The 13168-nt window shown below is 32.1% G+C and overlaps 1 protein-coding gene across 1 annotated transcript; it reads left to right on the top strand.

Annotated features, from left to right (window-relative positions):
• Positions 1-4815: 4815 nt before the first annotated feature.
• On the top strand, positions 4816-12395 carry LOC107478433 (adenylate kinase 5, chloroplastic). The gene is made up of 19 exons (XM_016098572.3): positions 4816-5080; positions 5184-5285; positions 5879-6007; positions 6102-6236; positions 6603-6749; positions 7658-7732; positions 7831-7951; positions 8182-8228; positions 8338-8466; positions 9287-9322; positions 9393-9473; positions 9584-9722; positions 9917-9996; positions 10256-10321; positions 11143-11172; positions 11266-11375; positions 11744-11881; positions 11972-12001; positions 12102-12395. The coding sequence occupies exons 1-19, from the start codon at positions 4895-4897 to the stop codon at positions 12124-12126; spliced, it is 1806 nt and encodes a 601-aa protein (XP_015954058.1). The 5' UTR covers positions 4816-4894; the 3' UTR covers positions 12127-12395.
• Positions 12396-13168: the final 773 nt, after the last annotated feature.

The raw sequence follows: 13168 nt of genomic DNA, 5'->3' as shown, positions 1-13168 counted from the left end.
ACAGTAGCTAAAATATTATAAATGATAAATAAATATATATTAAATAATACTCTTGTTTATAAGAAAGCATAAATTTTTTATAACTGTTTTCTTTTATTTAATTACATTAAAAATCAGTCCCAAATTTTATTAGAATCAAAACCCAAAAACTCTTCCTCATTATTATATACACAATATGCAAGCTTTTTCCAAATGAAAATCTTAAATCATTATATCATTAACCCTAAAAAATATTTCTAAATCATCACAACACATTTTATTTAAAATTCAAACATATCAAATTTGATTAGTCTCAATTTATTAAAAATTAAAATCATCCAAAAAATATTGATTTGTACCTAAAAATAAATAATAAATAATAATAAATTTGTCTCAATTTTTTTATTATGGATGCTATATATTTAAAATTAGGAAAATTACAAATGTTATAGGTATAACATTATGAATATTAAATTAAAGATATTTTAACAATTTTTACGGTACAATTCATATTTTTATATATAGACTTTTATGAAAATAACAAATAAAAAAATGAACTACAGAAGAAAATTATGAAACAAATATTTAAATGTAATTATTAACTGATCATATTAAAATAATAAAAAAATAGACATGAATATCAAATAAAAAATATTAAAATAGTATAAAATCATGACTAATTAATATACATGTGAGATAATTTTAAATATAGAATAAGATATAATTTAAAATTGGATAATATTAATTGAAAAAATTTGATAATTATGAACATTATTATGAGTATAAAATTATAGATATTATGAATGTGAATTTTTATACTCTCGAAATCGAATGGTTAACAACATTCTCATTAGATGAGTCTAAAAACTGTCCTTTATTTTGACTAAGGTACTGTGTTTAGCACTTACAAAATAGAGATGAATGATACTTTTTTCTTTCAATTATTGACGTATCAAGTATATACTTTGTTCTTTGAGTGTTCAAATTTAAATTGAAGGTTTAAATAAATAATTACACTTACAATAGCCAGTTATTAAACAAAAAGTATGAGATTTATCTTGTTTTTATAAAATATTTATCTATTTACTGAAGCATATAATCATATGGGTATACGTCTGTAATGACCAAGGACTTAAGGTGGCTAAGGCAATCATATCATGTGTCTTGCATGAGTTATGGACACGTGGAATGAGATGTAGTTGATCTGTATTAACTATTAAGACGCAGTGAATTTGTTAATGACAGTAAAAGTAATAACAATAGGTAATAATAGTGGAGGACCAGATTAGAACATTGAAATTTCGATTTGGGGAAAAATAAAAGAAATTCGGAAAATAGAATTAAAGTTTCAATAGGGGATTGAGTCAAATGATTCTGAGTGAGATTGAGTGGTTATTCTCAGAGGCTTTTGATTTCACTTTGTGGATAGCAATTTTTGTCAGAGGTGAAACCGGAGCCAAGGTCATGGGTTGTTGACAACCAATCTCATTTAAGGACTTACTTGAATGGGAAGACACTAATGTTAAAAGTTAAAATTGATGAAGGAGGGGACACTACTATTAATGTTGCAACCTCGGTTTCATTATTTTTTTCTAAGCTCAATTGTGGTTCCTTGGCATCTCCATATGGTTCATATATATATTGGAAGGTGCAGTTCTTCTTCATAAGATTGTGGGCACTTTTATTGCGTGGTGAAATTTGAACGTTATCATAAAAAACAAAAAAAGTACTTTGGTGATGTTATTAATTAAGAGTTCAACTGGTTATGTCTTACATGCCATTGCAAGTCTTAAAACAACTTTCTTTATATATCCTTGTTCAATAATAAATGTATCTGTATCCTTCAAACTAAATTGAAAATTATGTTCTTCTTTACTTCAAAAAGATTGCATCTCTCAATCAGGACTTATGGTGAAGTGTTTGTGGATGTGGGACAAATCACATTTTGTTTATTATTAGCATGCATTGTAATTTGGCTCCTTTGTTTTTTTGTGTTTAGGTTTGATTTCTACCATATCTACTAGCTACTTCTTTTGTTGTGGAAGATATATGTATTTCTATTATTGACTTCATTTAGGGGACTAATATTTTGTAGAATATAACTGAATATTATCCATGTGATGACTTAATATTCTTTAATTTTTTAATAATATTACTAAAAAATAAATATTTGAATTTATGTTATTGCCGAATTTTTGTATGAACAGATGATAGAAATTTGTTCTCGAATATCTTTTTATAAAATCTTCTTATGATAAAAAGTTAGAAAATTTTTAGGAATAAATAAATTTATGTGGTGAAAATTTTTCTTGTGGTCCTGTGCATTTCTACGAGCCAAATGCTAGTAATAATAAAATAACATGTAGATTGATCCTAACACAATGATATCCTAAATTAACCTAATCTAATAAAAAATAAAATCTAAATAACAAACTTAAAAACTATATGACAACATGCAAATTCGTCCAAACAAAAATATAATCTAAAATTAATAACACATTCAAACAATAACATACTTTCTGATTTCCTAATTTAATCTATGTAAAATATTTAATTTCAACTATCTTAAAAGTCATACAAAATCATTCATAACTCTAAAATTGTCTAAACTACCTAAACTAATATACACATAAAAATAATCATAATAGATGTGTGCAATTATAACTAAAAATAAAACAGTAAATGAAGGAATTACTAACCTTAATGTGATTTAAGAGAATGTTGAGAGAAAAATTTTAGAAAAAAAAAAAACTGAATTTTCGTAGAGAGAAGCAAAAATATGAAATGAGAGGAGAAAGAGAGGTCTACTTGACTTATTGGATGTGGGATAAGAGAACTAAAGCGCAAATCAAGTTTAGTCTAGAGAAGTCAAATTGGTCCATGCCTCCTAAACACATAACACTTTCTTGGGAGACATGAGTCACATTGGTTCTGTGCCTCTGAAACAGCAATGCTACAACAAAATAAGATGGAGTAAATTTCTTTAATACTTCCTAAGATTCACGAAATTATCTAATGTAATCTTTTATATTTTAATTTTATTATTGTAGTCTTTTAGATATAGCTTCGGATACTATAATGATCTTTAAGTTCATTATCTAACGTATGCTCGGTATTCGTTCTTCGACTCAATCTCGATCACGGCATCGGAGGTTCCCTCGACTACGACTGGCCAGGGGTTGTTACGCAATCTCTGGCGGTCTCGTCATCGTCATTGGAAAAAATCGTGGCGGCGAATTTCAGGTGACAATCTTTAAGATCTGTGTCTTCGAGGCGTAGGGATAGGATCTGATTTATTGATTCGTGTTGTTCTTTGACTGACTTATTGGGAAAATCAGGTTCTGATTCTGATTTTTTTTTTGGTGATCTTTTAGTTTTTGGGAAATAAAAAATGGAGGAGATGAACGACTAACTCAGTCTTTAAGTCGCATGTTTTTTTTTGTCTCAAAATTTTTAACTTCATCCACAGAACCCTACGGCAATGTCATTGCTGAAAAAAGAAGAAGGAATGGAAGTTCGAAAGTGGAGAAACCGAGTGGAGTGTTTCTGTTTAATCCAAATGGCATCATTTTCTCTAAATTTGGGAGTGAAACAAAAATGACAATATTTTAACACCCTCTAGCGTGGCACAGTAATACCAAGTCGGTACGGCGATAACTGACTCATAATCGAAAAAACAGGGGCGGAGCTAGAAGAAATATTAGAGGGGGGCCAAAAATATTTACACACTAAAAAAAGACTAAAATAAAATTTTAAGGGGGGCTAAACTGAAATTTACATATAATTTACATGTAAAAAATTAAAATTAGGGGGGGCGATTGCCCCCCTTTCTATGTATGTAGCTTCGCCCCTGCGAAAAAATGTTTACGAATCATTATAGTGTCTGGTAGGGGTGTTCGAATCCAAATTGATCCAAATTAAACTGTTCATTCAATCCAATTCAAACCGAAAACCGATCAAAACCGTACTAATTCGAATTTGATTGGATTCTATTTTTTACAAACTGCTGGATCGGATCGGATTTTGGATCTATTTTTCATAACCGATCCAATCTAATTCAAACCGCACAATATGTTATAATATTATTATTTTATTATTATATTTACGATTAGACTTATAATATGTTCAATTTTTTATAGATTTTTATATTATTCATGTATTATTATTATTTAATAAATATTTTATGTTCAAAATGTTACTTATTTATTTATTTTAACTAATCTATAATTTTATTTCTATCGTTATGTTATTGTTGACTTTTTAAGATATTATTGAGACTTGTTATATCATTGTTGATTATTTAAAATTTGATGTTGAGACTTGTTATATATATATATATATATATATTTTAATTTAAAAACCGCAAATCCAATCTAATATAAACCGATTGAAATTGGATCGGATCGGATTTTCTTTAAAAGCATCCAATCTAAACTGCACCGCAAGTAAAATTAGTGTTCGAATCGAATAAATTTTTGACTCAAAACCGATCCAAACCGTATCGCAAACACTCCTAATGTCGAAACTGTATATGGAGAACTATAATGATGAAATTAGAATCTCAATAACCATATTGAATAATTGCATAAATCTTAAACACTATTATAAGGATTTACTCAAATAAATTGTCGGCTGCGGCAAAAAGTAGCAACTGAAATAATAAAAATTTTTAGGAATTATCAGTTTTTAGTAATTTTAATCGATAATTAGCTAACATAAATACTAAATTGTTTTTAATAAATAAATTTTACTTCTGATAAATATAAGCCAGAAATTAGAGATTGATGAAGTTGGTGGCCGTTGTTGCTTCTTGGTGGTGCGGGTCAAGTGTGAGCCTCAGCCACTCAACTGAACTAAACTAAATGCCAAGTCTCTACAAAATCTCTTCTTCCTTCTCTCAACACTCAACACAAGGATGCTGCACTCTGCACCCTCCTCCTCCTTCCACCACACCACCACTCTCCACCCTTCTCCCTCTCCTTCTCTTCTCTCTGCTTCTTCACCTTCTTCATCCCGTCACGCATGGCTGCCACTCCGCCACTTCTCCTTCCAAACTCCACCTCTCCGCACTCATAACCATTTTGCACTAACATCACCCAAGGTTAACATTTTTTTTCCTCTGTCGGTTCTCTTTATTCCACGCTTTCTTCTATTTCACTGACCCGTAAGCATTCTCTTTTCTTCTTATTTCTTCTTTTGATAAGGCGCTGAAAGTGAACTGTTCCACCAGCGAGCCATTGAAGATTATGATATCTGGTGCACCTGCTTCAGGAAAGGGAACTCAATGTGAATTGATTGTCCAAAAGGTCCTTTACTAACCTCGTATAAAAATTTAATAGTTTTTCTCAGTATATTAATTAAATAAGAAATATTTCTTGATCACTGATCTTGTTCTTAAGGTACTCATTACCTTTTTGTTTTCATGAACATTGGTGTGCAGGTAAGTTGTTGAAGATGTACTAGCTGAAGTTCATGAATTTGTTTAATTTAGGTTCAAAACAGTTTTACATTTTAAATCAAATGTTTCTGGAGGCAATGTTTGCTGAAGAAAACGGGAAAAAAAATGAGAAAGAAGAAGAAAGAGGAAAGAGGATTCTTTCCCAAATACAAGTAGTTGGGGTTTTTTTTTTTTAAATAAAAAAATTCCTTATTTACTAATTTATGTAATAATGGAGGAAAGTATGTTTTTGTGGTATTATATCTCAATTTCGCGGGCTCAAACTGCGAAATTAGGTTAGAAAGCTATTTCACAGCCATTGCATGCGAAATTGCTCATGACTATTATATAAGTGTGCAGCGTAGTGGTCTGATACTAGTAAAGTAGTAATGTTACCCTAGCAACTACATTGATTAATGGAAATATATGCTGTAGTCTTGCTCAAGTTGTGTTATTCTGCAGTTTGGATTGGTGCACATATCAACCGGGGATCTCCTAAGAGCAGAAGTTGCAGCTGGGACGGAAATTGGAAACAAAGCAAAGGAGTTCATGAATTCTGGTCGTTTGGTTCCCGATGAAATTGTGACAGCTGTATTTTCAAAACCCTTTCCCCTTTCAATTTCATTTTGTACCCTACATTTATATGCTGAAATGCATGCTTTATTTATCTGTTTATTCATTGCAGATGGTGGCAGCACGATTATCTCGTGAAGATGCAAAACAAAGGGGTTGGCTTCTTGATGGCTACCCTCGGACTTTTTCCCAAGCTGAGAGTCTGGAGAAAATGCAGATACGACCTGATTTGTATATTGTATTAGATGTATGCCAACTTTACTACTGACATTGTTACCGAATTAATTTCCTATGCTTCTTATTAATTTACACAATCTTCTCAATTTAAGCCAAGATTCCTTCTGCAAAATGTATAGTTAATAACTTAATATTCATTTATTTATTTATTTATTTTGGCAAGTACAATAAGTTCTTTAGTCCTCCCTTCCTTTCTCAAATTTTTATGTTACTTGCATGCATAACCATATTATGATACTACTGTGTTATTTACTTATTGACCAAAAAATGAGCCTGCCATACTATTTATCATCAATATATATGACATGCATGTGTATTAAGCAAAAGTAAATATTTTTGTCTTCCTCGCTGAGTTAGTAAGTTTTCTAATACTCAGGTTCCTGATGAAATTCTGATCGACAGATGTGTTGGTAGAAGGTTAGACCCAGTGACAGGGAAAATATATCATCTAAAATTTTTTCCACTGGAATCTGAAGAAATCAAAGCCAGGCTGGTCATGCGTCCTGATGACACTGAAGAAAAAGTATGACTTTTACCCTTTTATTTTTCTCTTTAATGGTGCTTGTAGGTAGCTTACCAAGATGAACCAGCTCAAAATTTATCTGTTTTGGGTACTCAAATGCAATCATGAACAATTGACTCAAAATGAAATGATCCATATCTGTTACAGCGAATGACAGTTAGAGTTTGGAGATTTATATTTGATCTTATGAATAGAAAGGCTTTTTTACTTAAAAAAGAAAATAATTAATTAAAATATGTTGTGCCTATGACCTTTAATTTTGTGTTCATGTTGTGTGTACCCTCCGTGTCACTGTATCTGCTACCTAGTTTGCTACTACGTGGAAACCTTTGTCCTACTTTATCACATTATAGTAATCTAGCTGGCTTCCTGGAATTAAATATCAAATTATCAATCACTAGACATATCTTTCTACAGCATCTTTGGCAAAGTAGGCGTAGTCAGGAAGATAATAAGTTATCCCTAAACTATGTTAGATATTGCACACATTCAATAACTTACACCAAATATTGAATTTGTACCAATGTTTAGTTATACAAACATGAAAATCATTACTAAAATTAGAGAAGTAATGAGTTCTAAAGGAACAGCACTTGTAGTTTCTTAATAACATAGGTATCTGTCTGAGTATTTAATGTTATGAGTTATGACTCTTCCAAATTTTTTCTGGGGATCACCTTTCCTTGTATAATTTCATTTAAGTCATTTGCGAATGATAGCTTATCATTGAATTACCTTTTTCCATTTTCTATGCTTATTTTAGATGAAGAGAACATAGTAATAAAGTTAATCATTCTGAAAGAGAATTGTTTGAGCTTCTTGTTGCGCTGTAGTTTAAGGATTTTGCTGTTAAGCCAATGTGGTATCCTTCTGAAATATCTTATGTATACTAATCTGATTCTTTTCAGGTCAAATCACGCCTAGAAATATATAAACAAAATGCAGAAGCCGCATCTTCCTCCTACTCAAACATCACAAAGAAGGTCTTTTGATATTAACATTCTTTGCTGTGTTTGCTTCCATTTCTCAATGTGAACCAGTGGGATTTTTTGTCACTTAAAATCTATTGTCATATGCTCAGATTGATGGCAGCCGTTCAAAGGAGGAAGTTTTCAAAGAAGTCGAATCTTCACTATCACAACTGCAACAGAGTAAAGGGAAAATATTGAAATCTGGAGACACGGAGATTCAAAGAACATTAGGTTGCATATGTTGAACTTTACCCTGCTGTATATTTGTAGGGAATTCATAAAATTATAGTTTGCTCGCATATCATTCATCAACTTATATCTAGCTGATACCATCTCTATGTTTTTCAGTTTTCTTATGAAAATGAGGATATACATTAATTTGAAACTTGGTAATGTTGATGAGAGTTAAGCCTGAAAAATTCATACTAATTAAGATAATTTGCTAACTTCTTTTTGTTCAGAAAAATCGATTCTTGATACAAAGAAGGGATCAGGGTCTTCGAGCCAGGTAGAGATGGTTGCACATTTTAAAAGGCATTGGCTTCATTAGTACTCCTTCATGTTCTGTGAAACCCTCCTCTGTATGTTATTTCTTATTTTGCTTTAGCTTGTTATAGGATAAGTGGAGAGGGATTCCTACTAGACTAAATAACATTCCCCATTCAAGAGAAATCAGACAATATTTTTACGATGATGTGATAAAAGCTACACAACGGGCTGTCAATGATGGAAAAACTAGGTTGAAGGTAAGGCACTTTATCAGAAATATTTGTAGTGTATATAGTGCTTCCTATTATTTGAACGAGTAACCAGTTTAGTAACTTTAACTTTGTCATTCTTAGTTCTGCTCTCTTTAGCCGATATTTAAATGTAAGGATGTGTTTAGAACAAAATAATTTTGATATTGATTTGATTTGAAATGAATTGAATAGGAAATGAATTATTGTATTTGGAAGGCTTTGTTGTTGTTGTTGTTGTTGTTGTTGTTGTTGGAAGTAATTATGTAAAATAGGAATTGATTTGATTTAAAATTTGATATAATAGTTTGATTTTATATTTTTATCCTTTATTTACCATACGATTTTTCATCACTACCAATAATTATTGCTGGACTGCCGCTGTACAACTGCCTGACCACCACTGGACCACCGGTGACCGCCACTGGACATCCCACAACCACCACCTCTTCCCTTCTCCAAATTCCCTTTCTTTTATACTAATACCTAAAGGGTAAAAATAGCTTTTTACATTTTTAGCACACCAAATCATTTCGACTCCAATAAAATCCTCTAAAAAATAAAGAGATTTGATTTTAGCTATATTGTAAATTCCATGGAATTAAAAATCAAATCAATTCTTAATTTTTATCTATTCCAAACATAAGATTTGATTTACAAATCAAATCATTTCCAATTCCTAGGGATTCCAAACACACCCTAAAAGAAATTAATTTTGAATTATTTTAGCAAGCATAGAGAGACTATGTTATAACTTGGCCAAAGCTGGTATTTCTTTATATCCTACTGCCACAGCTGATGTCTGCTTATTTGTTACTCCATCAAACAGGTGGACATAAACATTCCTGAATTGAACCCAGAAATGGTATGTGAACTTTTTTTCTCCTTTTATTTCTTTTAAATGTCTTGATTTGATAATATATTTTGGCGTATAGGACGTTTATCGAATAGGTACCTTGATGGAACTTGTTCGAGGTCTTGCCCTTTCATTTGCTGATGATGGAAAACGTGTTAAGGTATGCAACTTGTTTTGTATTTCTAACATATAACACTTTTGTTTCTAGAGAATAAAATGTTAGACTTAGTGTTGTTTAAAGTTTAAACTATCTCTTACATCATCATGCAGGTCTGTGTACAAGGGTCAATGGGAGAAGGTGCTCTTGCTGGAATGCCTTTGCAGCTTGCCGGAAGTAGAAAGATTCTGGAGTTCATGGATTGGGGTGATTATGGTGCAAAAGGAACCTTCATTAATATTGGTTCTATAGGTAAATATTTGTTTAGTAACCTCTGTGACACTGCTTTTTTTATTAGATTCATGGTGTTTTACACTTTTACTTGATGCTTGTTTGGATGCCATGAAAAGGGAAGAAAAAGATTATTAGTATACCAGATATACTCTTCCTTTATTCTTGTGATATATGCCTAAGCATAGAACTTCCTCCTGTATTTTCAAACACAGGTGCTGCAGAGGTTGAAGAGCAAGATGACTTGTATATCTTGGTTGCTCCTCAAAATGCTGTAGGGAATTGTATCATTGATGTAAGATGCTAGAGTCGGAGTCTTACAGACATGTTCTAGTGATATCATCTGCCAAGCCTGTGTGTGTACCTGTGTTTTTATAGATTATACCGCATCTGATGAGCGTCTTTTTTCCTTTTTTGCCTTTTCCGATTGAAATTTTTTTTAATGTATTTGGAAAGGAAAAATGACTCTCATTATGAATCGGATGAAGTACATGTTTTTCTCCTGTTTACAGACACTGTTTTCCACTCTGATATCTTTGAGACGGGATGTTCAGGATCTGAGAGCAATGACAAATGCTGCTGAACACAGACCAGTTATTCTAATCAATGCCAGGCTTAAGGTTCTGCTTTCAGTTTCTTTTGCAATAGTTTCAAATTTGTTCAATGAAATTTTATACAATTTACTAGTTATCTGTTATTTTTGTTATACCTTTTACCTATTGAACGATTGGTTGGTTCAAGTGGTTTAGCACTTGCATTTTCCACCTTAAAGCAAGATCTCATTCCAACTCATGTAAATGGTATAATAATGATGATGATGATGATGACCAAACCCTGGTGGTTTACACACAAAAAAAAAATAAAAAATAAAAACCTGGGAAAAAGAGACTGGTATGAAAATGATGAAAATGAAAACCAGTATACTTAGTGCTGAGATATGTAAAATATGACCAACATAGTAACTACTAACGAATTGCTAAGCCTATCCTTTATATATGAGATGCATTTTATGATGGCTATGATTATGGTGACTATGGTGGTGGTAGATATGAAACTTTTCATTATTCTTGGAGCATCTGTTGCGATTGTTGGAGCTCTTTGTATTAGATTGCATCTATTTTCGCAAAACTGAGTAAATTAGTTCTTGCCACACACTTTTCTGTTGAGCTGTTTGATATTCCCATGCTTTTAAGTGGCGAAACCACCAATTACACATTGCAAATGAGATTTTATGATTGAAGATACTGAGGGAGTTATTCGTTACAAACTAGATATAGTTTCTTAATTCTTTACAGAATATATTTTTGCTTTCAAAATCTTCCCCAAGACCATAATAGCTTTATCATTTGTATTGCAACTAACAGCCTCTCTCTAAACATTATTTACACATTTAGTTATTCTAATCTTAAACTGACACACTTCTGGGTTTCTGTGAGTTCAGGATTTACCTGGTTCTAGTGGTATTATGCAAGTAAGTACTTAGCGCCCAGCAGTTTGGTGGTAAGTGGTAACCATTTATTATACAAAATGTAAGGTTATATATCTATCATCTTAATCTTGCTAGACAATGGGACGAGACCAGAGACTCAAGTATGCAGCATCTTTTGAAAGTTGCTACTTTTTCCGGCTTCTTTATTATGCGGGAACCCAGTACCCCATCATGGGAGCTATCAGGTTAGCAGGCAGCATATATTTTCATGATTGTGCTTTTATACATGTTTCGGCTTGCTTCCCATCATTCTTCTTCACTAAACTTCTGATTAGATTGTATAATTAGTAAGATGGTTTTACTGAAACTATATCTAGAAGATATTATTAAATGCGTTGCTTGATATAAACACAACCAAATTTAACATTTTCCATAAGAAAAAAATTCGACTTAACTCTCGTCATCTGGTTACTATTATTAGTAAACATTAATATATTGTCTTGCTTATCTGGAAATTTTAACCGATTGTTGGAATTAGAATAAGTTGGAATTAGAATAAGGAATGCAGATGTATGACATCTAACTATAGTGCTGCAATGCACTTATGATTTAGGATGTCTTATCCATACCGTTATGAGTTGTACAAGAGAGTTGATGACCCATCTGGGAAGGAGAAGTATGTCATTTTGTCGACGTTTCTTGAAAGGCCTACTACGGATGAAATAAACGACGCCTTTGAAGGAAAACCAAGGTAACAACATGTGTCTTTTTTCTATAAGCTGAATGTTATGAAACCATTCCTTTTTGTAATGACTTTATTGTTTGTCCCAAATTTTTGCAGAAACGAAACAAGGAAGGGCTCGGGGATTTGGTTTGTTACACCCATTAACCGTTTTCTCTAAAGCTATTATCTTCAGTCCACTATAATTAATAATTAGCCTTGTATATTGAAGTGTCGCTCTGTTTTGTAGGGGTTTTTTGAGCGGTATTTTTTGAGCAAAGTGAAGAGCTGTGGGTTATCCTTACCTGGCTCCATGATCGGGTTTTTTTCTATGTAATTTATCATCGCGGATTGGTTATATGAAAATGTCGATGTCAGAGCTTGAACTGTGCAACTTGCTACTGGTGCATCGGCTTGTTTAAGATTAATCACTATTGTACAAATAATAGGGAACAAGATTTCATAAGAATCATGGCAAAGTAAATATTTGATGGATATGTTATACAAAGTTCCATTGAATGAAGCTGTCCAAATTATTTATAAATTTGTCCCAATTTATAATTTTATATTTATTTATTGACAACAAAATTTTTAATAATTTGTTAACAACCTCATATTGGTAAAAGTTCACAAATCACAACCAGATGACAAACACATCATTGACCCATCAAACAACGATCTTCCATCTGAGGGGCCGATTGGCGGCCGGCGGCAAAATCATTTGCTCGCTCACTTTGAATACAGCAACTCAATCACATGTTCCCTTGCTATTAATGCCTCAAAAAAATCGATTTTGATGGATTTTCGATCAAAGCGAACTCATGGGTCAATAATTCAATAGAATAATCCTAGATTCAGCTCTTAACTGTAGACACAACCGCCAAAAGATTCGACGACAGGCTGCCTTCAGCACCTGGTTAGTGGGGTTCTTACTGGATTTGAGTATTCCTTGGCTTATCCTCTATTGTAGGGTTGGTCTTGTATGTTCATCATAACCAAAATGAAGATGAGGACAAATATTTTTCTGGAAAAAAGTTACAATGCGTATCTTCTGTTTTATAATTTGTTTAGGTTTTTGGTGATGGATTTTCAAAATTTTTTAGAATTTGAATGTGACAGGATTTTGTGGTTGGAGCTTAGTTTCATTGTTAATTTGGTGGTTATTGTTTCTTCATTTTGCCTTTCAACTTCTTGATAATCGAATTCATGATATTTTTGCTCACTTCCAATGAATTGCACTTTGTTTCAAGTCATCTGTTAGTTGCCTCAATCTGATAGGTTGTATTGGGAATAGGAAAATCGCAGTTGATACTTATT

The sequence above is a fragment of the Arachis duranensis genome, chromosome 3 (genome assembly GCF_000817695.3).
Source record: "Arachis duranensis cultivar V14167 chromosome 3, aradu.V14167.gnm2.J7QH, whole genome shotgun sequence".
Lineage (NCBI taxonomy): Eukaryota > Viridiplantae > Streptophyta > Magnoliopsida > Fabales > Fabaceae > Arachis > Arachis duranensis.
Note: the sequence above shows the minus strand (reverse complement) of the source record. Positions and strands in the feature narration are given on the sequence as shown.

What these genes read in the sequence shown, in the direction of transcription:
- LOC107478433 (XM_016098572.3), top strand. Translation starts at nt 4,895, where the DNA reads ATGCTGCACTCTGCACCCTCCTCCTCCTTCCACCACACCACCACTCTC. An exon ending in GATCAGGGTCTTCGAGCCAG is followed by an intron (nt 8,229 to 8,337) that starts GTAGAGATGGTT and finishes AGCTTGTTATAG; the next exon opens with GATAAGTGGAGAGGGATTCC. An exon ending in TAATCAATGCCAGGCTTAAG is followed by an intron (nt 10,322 to 11,142) that starts GTTCTGCTTTCA and finishes CTGTGAGTTCAG; the next exon opens with GATTTACCTGGTTCTAGTGG.